This window comes from Lichenostomus cassidix, chromosome 1Aa (genome assembly GCF_008360975.1).
Source record: "Lichenostomus cassidix isolate B80296 chromosome 1Aa, HeHo_3.0, whole genome shotgun sequence".
NCBI lineage: Eukaryota > Metazoa > Chordata > Aves > Passeriformes > Meliphagidae > Lichenostomus > Lichenostomus cassidix.
Genome location: NC_139480.1, coordinates 51,484,511 through 51,504,972, shown reverse-complemented (window position 1 = coordinate 51,504,972; position 20,462 = coordinate 51,484,511). Strand labels below are relative to the sequence as shown.

Genomic DNA, 20,462 nt, shown 5'->3' with positions numbered 1-20,462 from the left:
ATAGTGTCATGGTTTAAGCTCCTGATGTTATAAATCACTGGAGGCTGGACCTGTAATTTAGATTAGTCCCTTGTGCCGAGAATATAAAGCACAGTGAGTGCCTCAGCCTGCAGCAATTCAGGGATAATTCTGGGAAAATGAATGAATGAATGATTGATCTAAACATTGCTTTACAACAGGAGGATGAGCTTCCCAAGTGGAGAGAAGCCTCACAGTGTGCCAAGCTATGCCCTGCCTGTGGGATTGCAGACAAATGTGCAGCAGATGAAAGCCAAGCTGCACCTCCCCAGCCCTGCTCACTGCCCTGGGTCCATGTCCCTGCTCTCAGCTGTCAGAGCTGCTGCTCAGACCACCCACACTGGCAGGAAGCACTTGGTGCAGCTCAGCACTGAACCTGTCAGCTGGGATTGCTGTCAAGGGCACCACACTGCAAGAGGCAGCTCAGCAGCTTATTTACCTGCTCCTCTAATTTTGAGTCAGAAGGGAAACAATGCACAAAGGCAGAAGAAACTTTATTTCCCTGAATTGCTTAAAAAGGCAGGATGACTGGAAGGGAAGAAGAGGTATGATATTAAGGAAAAGAGAGAAATCTGGCTGCTATTTCAGAACTTTTTTCTTTTTCACTCTGATTTACTCAGGCAACCTCCCCCAGGCATCAGTGGCAATCTGGAATGAAGCAGCTGAATGAGGAGCTGCAGACAGGGCTTGCTGTAGCCTTTGGGTTTCCCCATGCAGAGGGGGATGAGGTTTCATGCAGAAGCAGGCAGATTATGTGTCCAAGTGTGAGTAGCCACCACATTCAGGTTTTCCCTGCCAGGATGCTCCTACTTTTAAGGATGGGTGACATTCTTAGCTAAGATTCTTGCCTCCAGGTCTACCATTTGCTAGGCTGTACCCTAATCACAGCCAGTCCTTGGTTTTTCTTTTTGTCCATATATCCAGTGTCTTTTACTGATTTCTGTCAAAAGGCTTGACATGTGCCCTTTCTGATGGAAACCTGGAGTCTGGCCCACTCCCAAAACACAGCAAATAATCCATTCTCTTTAGACTTTTTAATGAAGCAAATTAACCCTGTTAAGGCAGCTTCACTTCTCGGAGGGACAGTGCTTGGAGCAGTCTCAGGATGAGTTTTGCAGTATGATACGCCACAGATAAAGGAGTTTTGAATGATAACCACCTCGCTTAAATTTTGGGATGCCCATTTCCAAGCTGCTTTCTTTTGGTTCTGATTTTTTGCTCTAAGAAGCCTGCAGCTTTGGGGAGATTTCCTCCTTCTCACCCTCCTGCCCCTGCCCTCATATAAATCTAGGTAGGTTCATAGAAATAGCAAGATTTGCTGGTTATTTTTTAATCTCCTGTATTTTCCCACTTGGGAAAGGTGGCTCTGTCTTTGTTCACTGGAATTTGTTTCTGCAAAATATCAGTCACTCCAGTCCATGCCAGCAAAGCCACCAGAACCATTAAAACCAGAAACAGGCATTAAAATGAGATGGCTGACAGCAACGTTGAGCTGGTGCCTCTAATCAAGCCTGATTTGTTAACAGTAAGCATAAGGAACCACAAAAAAGAAAAAGCTGGAAAAAGAACAATCCCAGTTTCTTTCACTCAGGCTACTTTTATTTCTGCCCTAGTGCCAGCCCCTGTTCAAACACTGCAGTTACCTTTCAGGCCATGTGCTTTACAAGGTCTCCTGGAGTTGTTCAGCTCTTTGAATGTTCAGCTCCTTGTAATTTTGTCTTTTTGAAGAAAGGTGGCATATTGAACCTTTGCGATAACTCGTGGCGCTGGGATGTTTTGGGCAAGGACACTGGAGGAAAGAGGTGGATTCAGACTATTATCCCGTGGTTCTGTCACTGGGGTCACTGCCACAATTTTGACTGAGACAATCGGGGCTTTTTCATCCTGGAGAAAACACTGAGGAAACACCAGCCTTCCAGTACTTCAAGGGGACCTAAAAGAAAGATGGAGGCAGATTTTTTTAGCAGGGCCTCTTGAGAGTAATAGTTTTAAATTAAAAACAGTAGATGAAGATTAGCTATAGGAAGGATTTTTTTAAATGAGGCTTGTGAAACACTGGCACAGGTTGTCCAGAGAGGTGGTGGATGTCCCATCCCTGGAAAGGTCAGGTTGGATGAAGCTCTGAGCATCAAGATTCTGTTGAAAAATCCTTCTCCTTGCACAAGTTTGACTAGATAACATTTAAAGGTCCCTTCCAACCCAAACAATTCTATGAATAATAGGATTCATTTTTTTAAGTAAAAATCTTACATAAATCTAAAAAAGACAAAACTTAAGAAGGTAAAATGTAAAGCCTACAAATCAGGCAGACTTGTATTGACTTGAGTGGCATTTTGCAGATCACAGTAGTGTGGGAGGAAGAGGCCAACCCTTTACCATGGCAAATAAAGTTTAAGTTTTCCTTCAGGGAAAGCTTTTGTGGGTCCTTTCTTCAGTGAACTGAACTTTGAATGTGATTTCACCAGCAGACTGTGCTGAGATTTTTTCTTGTGCAGGCCTTGTCTGTCAGTAGCACATCTGCACAAAGATTTGTTTTGCACCAGTGACATTTCTGATGTTTGTTTTGATATTATTAACCTAAAAAAGGCTGCATTTCTTAGTGGAGACACTCTTAAAATTCCTGAGTGATCAGAAAATTTTGCTCAAGTAATCCTGAAAGATAAATTGTCATTGTCAGCATGTCTCAAATTTGTCATTGGCACTTCCTGCTTCCAAAACGGTGCAAAGACTTTTGACCCAGCCCAATATGCCACACCATGAGCATTCCCAAAGTAGGTGGCATGTACACCAATTTCCTCTTCCACATGGTAGCAGGTTTGCAACATGTGTAACTGGCCTGCAGTGAGAGGAGTTGGCAAGAAATAGATGTTTAGAGTAGCAATAAATATTGCTAATGAAAGAAACTTTATTAAATTTGCTCCAAGAGCAGCAAAATTATACATGTTAATGTCTGAGATTTATACCATTTGTGTTTCTGTGAGAAGAAACTGAAATCAGCAATGATTTTCAGATTCTTATTTCATTTGGTCTTTCCTTCTCTAGCCTGACCCTCTAGGATGCCAAGCTTGATGTGGCAATTGATAAAAAACATTTTTTCTCAAGGAGGAGTAATAATAAAACGTTTCATCATCCAGCTTCCTCTAAAAAACTGTGGCACAAGAAGAAAATTATCAGATCCAATGTCTGTAGCTACTGACTACTATAAGGATTAATCTGAGAGGTTTGGAAGAATTTCCCCTAAAGCAGGAAAAGCCATCAAAAAGGCAATGTGTGAGGCAGAAAAAGAAAAAAAATACTGAAGAGAAACCTGCATTTTTCTATAATCTCTGTAATGAGGATGGTTTTGAAAATACCATTGGTGGTTGTGTGTAGGCTTGTTGCATACATTTATTACAGAAGAGTTATAAATTACACCTTTTCCTTAGTTTTTCAGCCAGGCCTGGCTGTACAGTGAAAAGTTTCTTCTTAGGATTTGAAAAATTGCTTAGCACAGAAGCGATTCTTCTACTGTTTATTTCCAGTAACACATGATCCTAAGACAGATGTTATTGATAAAGAAGAAAGAAAAAAAGCAACAGAATCATAAATAAATACCTTTTCTTAGGCTTTGAGGTAAAAGATACTTGTGTTACTCACACTACTCAGTGTGTAAATCTTGTAGAACCTGAGTGATCTCCACCACAGAAGGTTTTGTGCTGGGGACAGATTCTGTACCCCTTACACAAAACCAGCAGCCGCCCCCTCCAGATCCATCATTTAAAAGCCATGATTTTTGCTCTTAACCGTAACTTGGAGGCCAGACTTAGAAGGACAGCGTGTGTGGTTGTTGGGCTCGGGTTCTGCTCAGGCCATGCACACCTTTCATGAAGGGTGGACTGCAGAGAAGGGCTGTGATCTGGGACATTTCCTGTGATGATGTTTGTCCTTCAGAGGTTTTGTCTCGGGGCTGAGGCTGGGTGAGGTGTTGCTGATGTGGCATCAGGGGTTGAGAATGTCAAGGGCTGGCTCTGAGCCCTTGGCCTCTTCCCTGCTCAACTCAGACAGTAAAGGCACCACTAGGGTGTGTTTTGGGCTTTTTCCCTCAGCTGAAATGGGCTCTCTGTCAATGACAGCACATCCAGTGCTCTGCTTGGATGCCCCAGGAAAAGATGTTGTTTCCCATGTCCTTGACTTTCCACTATGCCCAACCTTCAAGCATTTTATTTCCCAGCTTGTGCCACGAGCCTGGGCAATGCTCATCTCTCTTTCCTACCAGGGAAGTAGGAAAACTGTGAAACAGGCTGGATGTGGGAGGTCCAGCTCCTGGCACAGGTCTCTTTAGCCTTTCCACTATAGGTGAACACAGAAAGAGCTCTGTATGGAGACCTTGTGGCATAAATGTGAATGTAAAAAGGGTATTTAAAGGTTGCCATCTAGTTTTCCGCCAAAAAATGGATGTCTTGGTGTCAACTGTCCCTGATGGAACAGCGTGGATCGCCTAAAAGCATTGTAAATATTTCCAGTGTGTAAAGTAGTGTGAATATTTTCCAGTCCTGGCATCCACAGCGCTCCAGGATGCTGAGACCAGATTCCTTCTGGGATCTGGACAGAGATCCTTCTCTTTGTAATCTGTTCAAGTTTGTTCCTAGAAACACTGATCACACTCAACAAGCACCTGTAAATTCCTGAGGCTGTTCAAAGACTCCTCCATTTAATGATTATTTGCTAGTTTGTTGCGCAAGACCATCTAAATTCTGGGTTTGGCTTTGGGATTACTTTTTTTGCCTGCTTTTTGCATCATTTACACTTTCATAAGAGGGAGTTTAGAAGGTTGAAGAGATTTCAAGATGGCCACACAAACACTTCTGGCACAGAGTTTTCTATGAAGACATATTTACACAATTATCCAGAAGTCCTTTGCATACCTTGAACATTTTTTCATGAACTTGAAAAAAAATTAAACTGCATTTTCCCAGACAATGAATAAAGGGGCTACAAACAACATCAAAGCAAATGCGTGTGTGGTTTATTGTTAAAGCATTGCAAATACTTCTCTTTTTTCCTTTTTTTTTTTTTTTTTTTTTTTTTTTAAAACAGAATCCTCCCAGCTGTATTCCTTCTAAATTGACTTAAAACCAAATAAGGCACATTTTGGTGCTATGTATTTTTTGAAGCATTTCACAGTTTGGGGGGCGACATTACTTCAACATCTGGTTTTATTTCCTTGTTAATTCCTTTTCCTGACTCTGAACATAAAATATTCAGGAAAGTATGATTTCAAGGATGGGATGTTTGTATGCTTTGAAAAGGCTCCATCTTAGTGTATAAACTTTATCTCAGACCAAAACAATGAGAATTAAAATCTAAAGGCCACATAATTGAGATACAGAGATTTTAATTTCTTGTGCAAATATATTGTTCCTGAGATGAGAAAGCAGAAATATCAGAGGACTTGCATGCTGTACACAAGAAAAGGTGTATGTGAGAGAAGGTCCTGGGGAAAACTGTTCCAAGGGTTAGTTGTAGGTTGTGACAACAGTGCTGAAGGAAATTATTTAAAAGTAGAATAATCATGCTATGTACAACCCTGATTTTCACAGAAAAATGCAATTCCTCCCCCTGTGGGGAGAGAATTTATACAGAGATTGGCCAAAAAAAAGTCACAGAAAATGTAGCCTCATACACACCAACACTTTTCTATGCTACTGTTTTTTTAATTCTGAGACGTAGACCACAGTCAGATTTATTAGTTATATATACATATATACATATAAATATTTAAAAATCACCTTTGTTATGACTTAAAGAGGAATATTTCTAAACTTGGAGGATATCAGTGATGGAAGGAGGGATGAAAATGCTGCACAGTACCACTGGTTCCGGCATCCACAAAGATACTTCTCTTCCTGCTTTTGACAGGCTGCCACTGAGGTTTTCCAAAGAAAGCTGGGAAGAACTAGTAGCACCTTGTAGATTTTCTTCTGTTGCTTGACTATGTATCATCCTCCTTACAGGGAAAAGGACAGGGAATAATGGATTAGCATGGACTAATCAGTTTTTTATGTATAAATGCAGAAAAATACACTCTGAACCTTTTGTCCTTTATTACATTTATTATTTCCTTTGGCTTGTGCTAGCAACTTGAAGCATTGTTGGAAACATTCATAAAGCATAGTGAAAACCTTTGTCTCTTCATAACCCTGCTTTGGGATATTTATTACTGGGACAAAAGTGGGAAGTGGAAATTTAGGGGGTTGATAAATCACAAAGCTCATCAACAATTTGCTGTCAGCTTCTCCCTTCAGAAGTTATCAAAAAATGTTGTTTTTTTTTCTTTTCCAGTTATCCAGTTTGGCTTTGTCACACTCTTTGTGGCCTCCTTCCCTCTGGCTCCTCTCTTTGCTCTTCTGAACAACGTCATTGAAGTTCGCCTCGATGCAAAAAAGTTTGTGACTGAGCTGAGGAGGCCAGACACAGTGAGAGCAAAAGATATAGGTAAGTCATGAAAGAGCATTGTGGGGAAGATAGCACCAAAAACACAATTAAAAAAAGAAGAAAATTTGTAATGAATTCATTAATAAATTATTTTTTGTCACTTACAGGTATTTGGTATAACATTTTGAGTTGTATTGGAAAGCTCTCGGTGATCATTAATGTAAGTGTTTGCTTACACCAGTTTCTAACCATGATGTTGCAAGTTTATACTGTCCCTTCAATGTAATTCAAAGTTGTTTATAATCTGTTGTTTACAATTTATTGTCCCTTCAACATAATTTAAAAGTGGTGTCATTTTCTCAACTGCTCAAATACAACAAAATACAGATATATTATGTCATTGTTCTACATGTACTCCTCAAGTAAAATTTTCCTATATATGCTTTAAGATAGAAAATCTCATGCCCTAGGTGTTTAATCCTAATAGTTTCCAGTGGGTTTTTAACCTACAGGTCATAATCTCATAGAATCAGTTAGGTTGGAGAAGACCTTTAAGGTCATGGGGTAATACCATAGATATTAAAGATATCAAAACTCTTAGAAAGGGAGGTGATTTTCACTGCTGAAGGGAGAACTTGTGGTGAGGTGTTATGAAATTTCTTTAAAATAATAGCTCCTAGCACAACAGCACAGCATTCTAATGCCTCCAGAGGAGCAGTGCTGTTTGACTTGGGTGGAACCTTGTTCACTTCTGGCTCAGCAGTTTCCAGGATTTCAGGTAGGAAATCTGTGCCACCCTGCACATCCCCATGATCCCACTGAGATCAGGCACAGATTTCAGCTGTCCAGCACTGAGCTATGCTGGAAGAGCATACCCATTTGAAAAAAAAAAAAATACTGAATGCCCAGTTCTGCTTCTCCATGTGGATAATATTGATACAGGAAGTTATTATTTAGCAAAATGTAGTTTTAAATCATCATAGGATCATAGAATGGTTGGGCTTGGACCTTAAAGACCCTTAAATTCCAAGGCCCTGCCATGGGCAATGACACCTTCCAATATCCCAGGTTGCTCAGAGCCACATCCAGCCTGGCCTGGAACACTTCCAGGGATCCAGGGGCAGCCACAGCTTCTCTGGGCAGCCTGTGCCAGGGCCTCACAGGGAAGAATTTCATCCTAATATCCAATCTAAACCTGCTCTCTGTCACTGTGAAGCCATTGCCCCTTGTCCTGTCACTCCAGGCCTCTGTAAAAAGTCCCTCACCAGCCTTTTTGGAGTCCCTTCAGGAACTGGAAGGGGCTCTAAGGTCTCCTCGCAAATCCTTCTCTTCTCCAGGCTGCACAATCCCCTTCTCTCAGCCCGTCTCCACGGCACAGGGGCTCCAGCCCTCTGATCATCTTCATGGCCTCCTCTGGACCTGCTCCAACAGGAGTGAGTCCAGAGGAGAAATCAGAGGGATTCTTATTGATATGATATGGAGACTTCAGTGACAGATTCCCTCCGTAATTACACCAGTTTTATGGGGTGCCAGTCTCATGAGAGTTTAATACCAGCGTGAGATCCACCCATATCAGATGTGTGAATACTGATGCAGAGGGGAAAATGGACCTCACACTCAAAAGGTTTGGTGTAACAACACCAAAATATACTACAAATTATACCAACTGGCTATTAGGTCTTGTTGTAGGTTTGGGGTTTTTTGTTTGTTTGTTTGTTTGTTTTTTGGACTAGTGATACACCTCCTAGCGTCTCCAGGGATAGAAAGAATATGAGAAAAGGACAGTCCATTAATTGGTTTTGCTACTTGCCTAACTCAGCCTTCCCCTGGAGAGCCAGAGCAGGTTACTGTGCATTTATATATGCAAATATTCTCGACCGGTTCTGGCCATAAAACTCTCCCTTCACCACCACTCTAAATTTACCTGAACATTAAGATTTCCCCCTGAATTAACTAACCTGGAAACATAGATTCATGATGCTGTTGTTTGTTTGTTTGTTTTTGTTTTTTTTATTTGGTTGGTTTGGGGTTTTGTTTTGTTTGTTTGGGTTTTTTTTTTTTTGTTGTTTGTTTTGGTTTGTTTTGGTTTTTCTTTTTTGTTTTTCCATCTCTCAGGCTTTTGTCATTGCTGTCACCTCCGATTTCATCCCACGCCTCATGTATCAATATGCATACAGCCAGAATGGAACCATGCATGGCTTCATCAATCACACCCTCTCATACTTCAATGTCAGCCAGCTCAAGGCTGGCACACAACCAGAAAACTCCCTCTTTGCACAGGAGGTTTCATTCTGCAGGTAAGGTACTTGTAAGGGCAGTTTGCATAGTCGAGGGAATTTCCTTGGCTCTGATGTCAGACAAAATTTTTCAAAGTGGGAATTGATAAGATTGAGTTATACAGCCACATATTCAGCAATATTCATGTGTCTTTGCAAAGGTGGTTTTGAAAGTGCAGCTTTTAGAGTATTCTCACTGTGTTACAAGGTCTTTAAAAGGGCTTTTTCCAGTGCATTAAAAGTCAAAATAAACAATTTAGGCAGACTTGCTCAAAAAAACCCCCAAACCCAAACCACTTTCTTTATTGACAGACATAGCTTTCTTTAAAAATAATGATTTTTTAAAATGGGCACCCAGTAATTAGAATGAGGCTTTCTTTGTCTTTGTTAAATTCAGTCCTTGCTTGCTGAGATCTGAGTTTTCAGTATATTATGTCTCTCTTTAAAACCTGCACCAGTCACCATCTACATGTCTTATATTTCAGATTCATCTTTTCAGACTGGGGAAACAAGGCTCAGCTTCCTTTAAATAGGTCCCAAATGCCAAATACCTATGGAGTAGTTCCAGTTTGTGTGAAAAATCACTAATGTGGTTCCAGATTTCAAAGTAACCTTGTTTTTTTATAGCAATATGAAGAAATTCAAAGAGCTGGTTTAAGGCATTATGAAACCAGGCTGTTCAAAACTGAGCTTCTTTAGTGCTATATTCAACAGCCTGTCTCACCTTCCTTTTTGACTCCCTTGAAATCACCCTGTGCTTGGTCTCTGCAATGGCACAAAATCATTAGGAAAGTTCCTCTTCCATTTATTTGAGGAGAGCCTGAATTTACAGTGGTTTTACCTGCCTTGCTTTGATGTGCAGTATATTTCACACTGATTTTAAGCAGGGTATTTCTCTTGCCCAACTATAATGCACAAAAATGACACATCCCAGTTCCTTCACTGGAAACAGGGTAAATAGGGAGAGAAATCTGACCCTCTGACTCTGGCACTGCTTTTGGGATTGTCTTTGGAGGGTCCCTACCTTCTCACCTTGACTGCAGCACAGGATAGATGAGTGCACACCTAACTTTTAAGCAATTTATGAGCATGCTGTTCCCTGGGAGCTCTGCTATTCCCCATTGCTGTTGCCAGGAGTTGTTTGTTAGCAAAATATTCCCTGTGAGAGTATGCAGCATCTCCAGAATTTCTTACAGATTCACAAGTCTGTGAAATGCTTTTCCACCCTTTAAAAAGTTCCTAACACTTTTTAATTTGTATCCTTAAATTAGCCTGTGTTTGCCTTCAACATGCATCTTGATCCACCTCACTGTGATTTTTCTACTTTCACTATGCTGGTTTTTACCTTGTGTCAGCCACTGGCCTCTGTTGATGGTGTCTGGGTGCTTGTGTGTTTGGAAATATGTGCATAAACAGGGATGAAAGGCACTCCTCGCATTAGCATGGCCGTATACAGCCAAATACTCAACAGAACCCAAACATGGGGAGAAGGAAATAATCTACACCAGCTATAAAACTGGTCCTTGCCTGATAATACCATCCATGAGACTGAGAAGAAGAAAAAAATTAACATTTGACCAGGTGTTAGTCTGAGTGAGAAAGAACCATGGGAGCATTTCTGTTCTGTTATCAGGAAACAATTAGAAAGAGGTGTCAGCATCCACAAACAGTTTCTCTTTATCATCTGCCTCATTGGAATCTTATCAAAATCTCAGCTTTGGACAGAACTATCACTGTGATATAGTATGGGGTCTCTAACTTGAGTCCCAAGAGGCAGGCAACCAAACACTGCCCCTCAAGATGGAAATAAAATCTGTGTTTCTGTTCCTGGCAAATATGTTGGGAACAAGCTGACCTCTCTTATTCTTAGATTTCTGTGACCTCTGGAGATAAATGTGGTTGCATTTTGCTCCTTACGGGCATTGCCAGAGATTAAGGTATCTTTAAAATAACCTTAACAAGCCAGAAAAAACTCTGCCACCGAACATACAGAATACATTCTTCAAATATTTGGAGCAGCATTTTCTCCAGTGCTGTGAACTCTTTGGCACTGCTTCCAAATAAACATTGCTGTAACATTGTTCTGATGAACAATATTAGCTGTAATTTAGGGGTTTTTTTCAGGGAAAAATGGCACTTGGGTAGCTGAAGCCAAATTAAAAGCCAGTCTAGCTAAGATATGGGATATTTTTATTGCTTTAGCCCTTTTAGTCCTTATAGTCTGGTATGATAATGAAGTACATAAAAACATGCTGGTCACACTGAAAAGAAGGAAGCAGCAAATACGGAGTTGTTAAAGGAAAATTTCTGCTCCAACATTCAGCAAATTTATAAAAAGTCTTTGATTTAGTTTTCTTAATCTCCTGGGATTTGGCTCATCTACTCTTAATGATCAGTGGTGTATTCTAATATTTTTCCCCTGACTAATTTTTATATGCTCCTGCATTGCTGAAGCACTACTTCCTTGCAATTCTGGATGTTTTCTCCAATTTCTTCTCATAGACCAGCTGAAGAAGGAAATTAAACAGATTAGCTTATTTGGACTGATTTTGCAGTTCCACCTACATACACAGTTTGCTTTTTTTTAACCAGTCTCTTTCCCCACACAATGCACTTCAAAAGTACAATAGCATCTTTCTCTTAGCTCTGGCTTCAGTTTACATTTGTCCAAGAATTTTGTAGTTCTCTCCACCCAGTCTTCCTATCCCCTTCTCTGTTTTTCTATTTTTCTGTTCTTCCTCAGAACTTTTCTGTGCTCTGTTCCTCAACCATGCTGACTACTTTGTATTCTTGTCCCTTTTCAGTGGAATTACAGTCGCTTGCTATTTTGGAAACACAATAATCTTTGCAGCATTGGTTGGTTGCTGTTCCTACCATCCCTGCTGAATCAAATATTTTAAGAGTCAAGAATTGAAGAGGTGAGGGAATCACAGAGTTATAGACTATCCTGAGCTGGAAGGGACCTATAAGGATCATCAAATCCTGGCCCTGCACAGAACACCCCAAGAATCACACCTGATTCTCAATGTCTGAAGGCATTGTCCTTGAGCTGAAAAAGGTGGTATTTGCAAAAAAGAAACTACCTGCAGAATATAGGGGTTAGAAAAGGCCCTTTGGAGTCCCTTGTGATGGAGAATAATTAAAAAGGGAGGTGGGGAGGAGGCCCAGATACCTCATGTGTAGCTCTGGCAACATTTTCCTTCACCATAAATCATTTACTCGTGCTCTGTTGAGTGTAGGTTAGGGCATCACAAGCATTCCCAGCTGAATGAGCCAGGTGAGATTTCCAAGGGCTCTGATGTCCTGCAGCACTTACATAGTTTGTGAAGCTCAGAATACATTAAATAGGAAACCCACCACAGTTGGTGACCCTTCCAGGTGAACCTGGGCTCCGTTTCAAAACTGGGATTGATTTATAGTGGTCGGCAAAGTCCACACAAGCTCAGTGGTTTTCCTTGGCTTTGATGTTCAAGCGGATTAAACTCAAGGGAACTGTCTTAGCAGCACTTGTCCAGATTTGAGCAACGTGTAGGAGTCCAAGATGTCCAGAAAGGTACCAGAGAGGGTATCTGGCAGTGCAGACATAGCACAGGAATCCTGTGTAAGACAGGACCTGTGCACACTCCACTGAATAAAAAAAAGTAGTCCAGGGGCCAACACAGCCCAGGGAGTGCTTCCCTAAATTAACAGAGCCCCCAATTTAAAGTTATTTTCTCCTCCTTGTGGGCTGTACCTTGTGTCCTGTGTGTCCAGAAGCTGCAGCACAGAATCACATCCAGCGTTTCAGACTCAGTTTCTTGGGGGTGGGGAGTGGCACGACGGAGGGGACGTGTGGATTGCAAATATGTAATTTAACATGCAAACCCATGAAGGTAATTTTGAAGAACCTGAAGGTAATTTTGGCAAGTGCACCTGCAAACTGAAGCTGACAGTTTTTATAGATGAACCTTCTCCATTATCCCCCAACGGAGGCTTTTCCACAGTCTCATGAATCTTACTGTCAGGACGGGTTTTGTGGTATTCAAAACAGATTTTCCCTTTCTTAATTTCATCCCATTACTCCTAGTCAAACACTGGGAACAGCACTAAATTATCCCTTTCAGTCCTAAGGGCACAATTTGCGCATGGTTATCATGTCCAACTGTGGCTGTTACTTACCAAAGTGGAGCAATACATGTGCTGCTCTTTAATCTTCCTGGTTATTCAGTCTCCTCAGCCCTTGTACTGTTCTGCTGAACTGCCTTTAATTTGTTGCTATCTTTTTCTTTGGTTTCCTTTTTCTCCCCCCCCCTCTGGAATCTGCACAGCTGAGTGGCTGAATGCAGCTTTTCAGGTGTGGATTTACCTGAGCTGTTCAGAGAAAGGCTAATTCCCCCCCAGCACCATCGTGACTTTTGTTGATCCACCCACAAGTCATACTGTCCTGCTGCCATATTTCAAACTTGTGCTAACTTGCCGGCCACCGCAGGCCCCAGGCTATTTCCACTTTCAAACACTATCCCTTCAAAGATCCTTCAAGTGTTTTATTTTTAATTATTTTCCATTTCCCCATATTATTCGCATTGCGTTTCCTGTCTCCATTTCTTATTGCTTTCTGTGCTTCCTGCTGTTTGCAAAACTTTCCAATTTAGGAGCATCTGCGATTTTTATTAGCCTGTTGTTTACTTCCAAATGATTGATGATAATACTAAAAGCAACAGTCTTTACACCAAACCACTAAGGCTCTGTTTTATCCTGTCCAAGGTTAGACAGTTAATTTAGGAAGTGCCTTTCCCATGGCTCCCCCTTTCGTTAATGCAAAGAGAGGAATCACCAAAGCATGAGTCACATTTTATGTGGACTGAATTATTCCCTAAATAAATCAAGGTTTAGGTGAGATGAATGCAGGTTTATCTTCTTCAATCAGAAAATGCTTTGGACTACCCCTCTGCTTTTATTTCAGCACTTTATTCCCTGTACATTCAGGTCAATTCAACATTAGGAAAATAAAGGGGACATTTGTCAATCCTCTAAAATCTGGACATTTCCTACATGAAAACAATGTTCTGATTTTGGTTACAACTGTGAAAACCAGACTGAGCTTATTAAATTCAGTGGAGGTAGTCCAGCTCTAATTCTGGAGTTGTATTTCATAATAAGGCTTGAAGTAGGAACATCTGGAGGATTTGATTTTTTCGGTTTTGTGATTGGAAAATCATGTTAATCAAAGCAATTGGTGCTGGAGGAAATTGCTGGAACTGTGCTAACTGAGCTGTCTCTATCTCCAGGTTCAAAGACTACAGAGAACCACCCTGGTCCCCACACCAGTATGAGTTTTCTAAGCAGTACTGGGCAGTCTTATCTGCTCGCTTGGCGTTTGTGATTCTGTTTCAGGTAAGTCTCTTGAATTGCTTCACTTTCACAACATAAATGGAGCACGTTCCACAGCAGCCCATGTCCAAGAGACATGAAAGAGAAGATCCACAGCTTTCCTTAGCCCTCTGGAATCACTAGCAGTGATCCCCAAAATACCTCAGGGTCTTGAATGTTTAACTGAACTCTGACAGCTTTTATACTCTCAGAGGGACCACTTGTAGAAAGCACATAAATGCTGTGTAGGCTTGTTTACTGATGTTCTTTACCCAAAACAAGAAATAAACAGAAATAATAAATCCTCCAAAGTTTTCTGCTACTTTCTTGAAGTGAGAGCAGTAAATTGTCCCCAGTGTGGAGATTTCATTAGCAAGGGATTTGCTATAATGGCTGGCCTCACAAATGGCTTCCTTCTGCTCTCCTCCATGACCTGGGATCCTTCCACAGCCAAATTGGGCCCATCCCTCTTTTTGAAGTCTGCCTTTCTTTTGTCCTCACCTGCAAAGCATTCCTAAGTGTTTCTGGGAGCCTTGCCTGGTTCGTGTTGCCCTCTTCTGCTTCTTTGCCATGCCTCCAGTAACTTTCCACCACTGGCTGCAAAGCTGTTGAAAGCAACTGGTTCTGCTGGGCTTCAAATCCTGTGCCTGCTCTGCCAGAGAACATTCCCTGGTTAATTAGCTCCATTGTTTTGGGTGGGGACAGAGAGTTCATGCTAGCAGCCCTGTCAGCAAACTGTTCTCCCACTTTTCGAGGCATTACACAACACAGCACTTTCCAAAGCCTTATCATGATCATACAAACCTCCAGAGCATCACTTAGCTATAGATTTCACAAGCCAGCAAAACTTTTTGCCCAGTTGGCTTCCTGCTTGATGTTCTGAGCATCACCTGTAATCACCTTGATACCTGAGGTCAGGTTGGGGGTGTGGCTTGCATGTTGGGGTAGTGTGAAAACAACCTTGCTTGTCAACAGGCAGGAGGATTTGAGGACAGAATGGTCATGGAAGTTGCCTGCTGTGTGCTCAGGCCTCATTGGAAACACAAGGGTATCTTTGTCTTGTGCTGTAGGATTTTTGATTATATTGGAGGATGTCCTTATATTAATGGATTCTGAACTCAGTATTAAAGAATTAGGTGTTGAGAACTGGACACCTTTGGATGCTTGTAAAGAATAATGCTGGTTTAGCTACTAAGGCCATGAATTATTTGATGATGCTGAATGTTTTCCCATTTCACACCTAGCTGAAGCACATGTTTAATTCAGCCTCTCCTCTGAGGGGTAGCTGTGCACAAACCTGAGCTGTTTCTTGAAATAAAGCCATACTGCTTACTACTGCACAGCAAATTTGTTTGCTTACTACTACCAGCAAAATGTGTTTGACATCTGTCTCATAACTATAACAAAGGTTTGGTTTTGCTCCAGTGGAAGTATTTTGAATTTTCCATGCTTGCTTCACATCTCTTGCTGTGTTTGCAGAACTTGGTGATGTTCCTCAGTGTTCTGGTTGACTGGATGATCCCTGACATCCCCAAGGACATCAGTGAACAGATCAAAAAGGAGAGGACTGTGCTTGTTGACTTCTTCCTGAAGGAAGAGCACGAAAAGCTGAAGCTGATTGAAAGCTTTATTGCACGCGACAAGCGGAAACACAGAAGTGGGAGCAAAAGCAAAAGGACCAGAGCTGCCAGCTTCTCCCAGTGTCACCGCAGCCCCAAGGGCAGCTTCACCTCCTTCAGCTCCCAGCACACTGTGGTGTGACTCCTGAGGGGATGGGACAGCCTGCGCTTACCTCTGCTTACTGTGCAATGTGATTCCAAACCCGGAGCAAGGGAAGGAGAGACAGGGACAGGGAGCAAGAGGAGGTTGTCTTGCTTCCTTAAAAACTCCAGATGCAAGGGTCTCTATTACAATTTAAATGCTCTCTGGGCTGCAGCATTTTCAGACTTTATCAGCATGAGATAAGGGCTGTACTGTGGCTGTAGCTGGTTCTTGTGGTGATGATGCATGCGAGTTGGGTAGGCAGGCAGGAATTCTGGCAGGAATTCTCCTAGCTCATGCAGTAGGATTGCAAATATCCCTTCTCCTGCTGATGTCCACTGTGGCACAGGGACACTCTTGACTTGGGCAGGTCGGACTGGCCACAGAGAAGGACTGACCATGGAGAAGGACTGACCACGGAGAGGTGCACACAGCTCATTGTCTTGTCACCTGCAGCTGCCAGCACAAGGCCACATGTGGAGTCTCGAGGAGTCACTGTGCCTTCCTAACCTACACTGCCACATGGTGCCACCTCTGTAGGGCACGCAGGGTTCTGCAAGATGTGGGAAGAGAAGGATTTTAAATCACTGGGCACTTGCATCTATGGATAAATTGTGCTTTGCTTAGCAGGACCTGGAATGCATGTGCTGGTGAGCAGGGAGGCCTCAAGGTGTGCATCAGAATGGCTGAAGCTGCCAGAACCAGGGAAGATCCTTGGCATTCATTGTCTTGAACAAAAAATTAAAACCCAAACCCTGCATGTCGGATTTTCCTCTCACTTAGACTTGGAATTCACCCAGCGTTGAGAGGAATCACACCACTGAGTGTGAAGGGAATCAAGCCCTGTAAATCATGTGGCATCTTCATGTACACTGCACATACAGTAACAAACATTGCTGCTGTTGTGATTTACTGTAAAATATTTTGCAGAACTGCATTTCTGTTGGAAGATAAACATATTCACTAACCAAGCTTTCAACTACAAGCATTTAATGGATAACTTTATTCTGTCATGAATGAAAATTAAACTTCCTTTAAAAATCTGCTTCTTTTCCCATAGATTCTATCTCTAACCCAGCTTGAAATTCAGAGTCGGGATGGAAGGCTTTCTTCTCATTTTGGCCTCGCAACAATATTTTCAAAACTACAAAAATGCAAACCAAAATAAGTACTTCAGCTTCAGGCATTCTATTCAGGATTGCTCTTTAACAGAATCATCTTATTTTATATATTTCTGAAGCCTAAGATTTCAGTAATGTCTTACGTGAAAAGATTTTTCTCTATGACAACTTTTGCTAATATAATGGAGGTGCAAAAATAATTTCTTGTTTTCATTCAGCGCTCAAACTAAGGTAAATGAAAATGGGAGAACTGTTTCAGGGTGAGCTGAAATGAAAAATAAAAAAAAAGGAATTTTGGCATTCCATTTTTAAAATTTACTCTTGGGTTATTTATCCCTGCCACATAGTAGTCAAATTTGAAAAGATAATGTCATCTTAAATAAAATTGCAAATGTTTAACTTTGTGGGGAAAAAATGTCAGTCTCCAAATGTTTTCCTCTTTTCCCCTGTCAAAACACCTTGTTTTGTTTTGTTTTGTTTTAATTTTGTTAGATGATTGAATGATTTTTTGGTTTGTTTGTTTTTTAAGAATTTGACTTCCTTCTGGAAATCTGTGACAGGGCTGAGACATAACCTTTGATTTTGCCTCTCTAAGATCAACACTTAAATGAGAGAACTGTATGTCCTCAAAAGTAAATTGTCTCATTTTACTTTCAAAAGGCCAACAAGCCCTGTTGGGGATTCCATGGTCTAATGTATTAAGACAGTCACTATAAATAACATCTCTTCTCTCCTTTACACCAGGAGGATGCTCTGGTGGTGAATCTGCGGATTTGAAACTGTTGGGGCTTTGGAACTTTCAGTGCTTGTTTCTTGCTAGTTTATTGAAATTCAATCAATTTTCTTCACTCCAAAAAGCCTCTGATGGAGAGAAAATATGTTTCTAAACAGTAGAAATATCCATCTTGCTTGTCATAATGCTCTGTCTCCATTTTCCAGGGACGTGGGAGGGCATGTAGGAACGGATTTAGAAAGAGTTTGCACGCAGGTTGCATGGCACCCTCTTTGCCAGTGGCTTGTTTGATGAAGGATATTCAGAGTTTAGGGTTTTCTTAAAATAGAACCATTTTGTACATTCTGTACACCCTCCCTCCACCCAGGAAATACCTTTTTAAACACTGTGAGTCACTCCAAAGCAGTCAGAAAAATGTTATCCCAAAGTCGAGTGCATTAGGCTGTTGTTACACAGGATTTCCATAACAAGCAACTGAAATGCTTGTTGTGGTCTCAAAAATGATAACGTTTTTCTAGATTTCCAGCCCAAGGAACTAGAGAAGCCAGCAGATGTACACTGATGCTCTGCAAGTCCTCCTGAGGTTTATATATTTCACCCAAACAAGGCTGGGAAAGAGGCACGGCAGCAATCCTGGCTGATGTCCAGATGGGATCTCCGCGGATATCACAAACAGGACAGACAGCTCAATTATCTTTATCTCTGATATGCTTTCTGTTTTTCCCTTAAACTTGAGAGTTTCATTCACTGAGAATTCCTGCACGTTTGGTGCCTGACTCAGGTGCACTCCCTGAGGATTGCACCCTTTGTTGCATTTCTATGGCAGCCTCTGGATCCTCCCGACACTGCTTCCCGTCAGCTGCTGAAATTGTAGATCACTGATCAGGTATTCAGTCTTTCTCAGTTTCCACCTTATCTCTTTTGGACAAAGCCAGACTTTATCTGCCCCCTTTCTATCAGCAGGATAATTGTAAGTCTACCCACAGAGCTCCCCCTTGCCATCAGTTGTGTCTCAGAAGTGGAGAATGGCTGTTCCAAGAGACGTGCAGGGAAAGCTCTCCGTGGGGACCGAGGGAATAGGGATGCAAGTAGAGGCACAAAGGTAATAAAACCTGGGAGCTATTGTCACTCCTTGCTTCAGCAGTGAAAACCAGCTAAAATCTCTGCAGAGGAAAGAGAAGAGAAAAAAGTAAGCAGAGAAGGAATTGCATAGAAATTTAGTGCAGAATTCCATGGCCATTTTGGATCACTCCAAATATAAAGTGGAAACCCCAATTAAGACAAGCAGGCAACCAGATGAAAAGCAGCATGTCTATGTGTGTGAGTAGCTAACACCATAGCACCACACTGGGTACTACACCAAGTCCCAAACCTCCAAATCCTCACTCTAGGATTCAGGGAGCCTCATCCACAGGAGCGTTTTTAATGGCACATCTGATCAGAACAGTGGGAATAGGAAGCAACCAAAGGGACGAATGAGAGTAATGGTTTTATAAAGGAGGTCTCCGCTCCAGAGTCATTCTATGCTCAAATGCATATGCAAACGCAAATGAACCCCCTCACTGTGCCTATCTCTAGTTCTAACGGGGCTTTCAGGAACTGAGTGAAGCTGTGGGAATGCAGGCCTTTTCTATCATATCTTCTTCATGCAGACCTGCCCATTTTTTTAATCATCAGCACTCGATACCTTTTTTTTGTGTTGGTATCACTGGCTTTTCAGTCCTCAGGACATAGAAAATTTTGCTATCTAGACCTCTTCTGCAGCTCCAACTTCCATGACACTCAAACCCTTCCCTTTTCTGGGAAGAAAAGGGTAACCTCTGTGGGAGTGTGCCAGTTAACTCATTGCTTGGAAATACCCACTTCACCATGCACAATATTCGCCACTGCTAGCAATAAACTCCTCTGACTACAGCAATATAACATCTGTTGCTGCTCTGCAGTCTCACCCTTTAATTAACCACAGATGGTCTCTCTGTTCCCCGTCTGCTCTAATTATTTTGCTTTTGAAAAGAAAATATAAACCAGTTTTGTTTGTGAGCTGTTCTTTTTAGGTAAATTCCTGTACACCTTTTGCTAAATGTCTCGTGTGTCTAGTAACACAAGGTTTTCCAACAGCAGAACTACACTTAAAGGTAGAGAGAGGAGGAGGATTTCTACCTGAACCCCCAGTTATTACCTTGCAAGGGCCATCAGTCCATGGTTCATCTGAAAGGCCCACAGACCACAGAGGTTGAAGAATATTTTTAACCAAAAAATGAGTAAAGTGTCTGTATGCACCACATGCATCTTTTCCAAAAAAAAAAGAAAGATCTGCACCAGTTGTTTTTAAATGTTTTAATATGTCCTTAATCCATCAGTACTGCAAAAACTCTGAATATACCCTGCAAGTCCCATCCTTTACCCATCATCTGCAAATGTACTCAATTATTAATTGATTATTAAATTATTAATTGCTGCATTAATTACAGGGTGCCTTACTGCCTCTTTCCCACCCTCAGTGGAATTGTTAAAATCAACCAGATTCCATAACAACTCCTGAGACAGACTGATAATGCTCTTTATTTGTGCATAATGATCTAATGAAATATTTTTATTTACATGTATTTTCAGTTGCTCATTGACACAATCCTGCAACTTTACTTTTCCTGATTCTTAGGACTCTCACTAACAACAACTCTGCTACTCAGTGATTTCAAGCCATTCCTGGTTCCACAGATACAGCTTTAATGAGCAAAATGATTACTATCAAAGGATAATATATGTCTCTAATGTGGCCACCTGAGGCAA

General features: G+C 41.5%; 1 protein-coding gene across 1 annotated transcript in view; it reads left to right on the top strand.

Annotated features, from left to right (window-relative positions):
- Positions 1-16,178, top strand: part of ANO2 (anoctamin 2) — a 128,946-nt gene extending 112,768 nt beyond the window's left edge. The window contains exons 21-25 of the mRNA XM_085048937.1: positions 6,340-6,492; positions 6,600-6,652; positions 8,548-8,729; positions 13,976-14,081; positions 15,537-16,178. Coding sequence (XP_084905063.1) covers positions 6,340-6,492; positions 6,600-6,652; positions 8,548-8,729; positions 13,976-14,081; positions 15,537-15,818 — 776 coding nt within the window. The 3' untranslated portion in view covers positions 15,819-16,178. The remainder of the gene's footprint in view (positions 1-6,339; positions 6,493-6,599; positions 6,653-8,547; positions 8,730-13,975; positions 14,082-15,536) is intronic.
- The last annotated feature ends 4,284 nt before the right edge of the window (positions 16,179-20,462 follow it).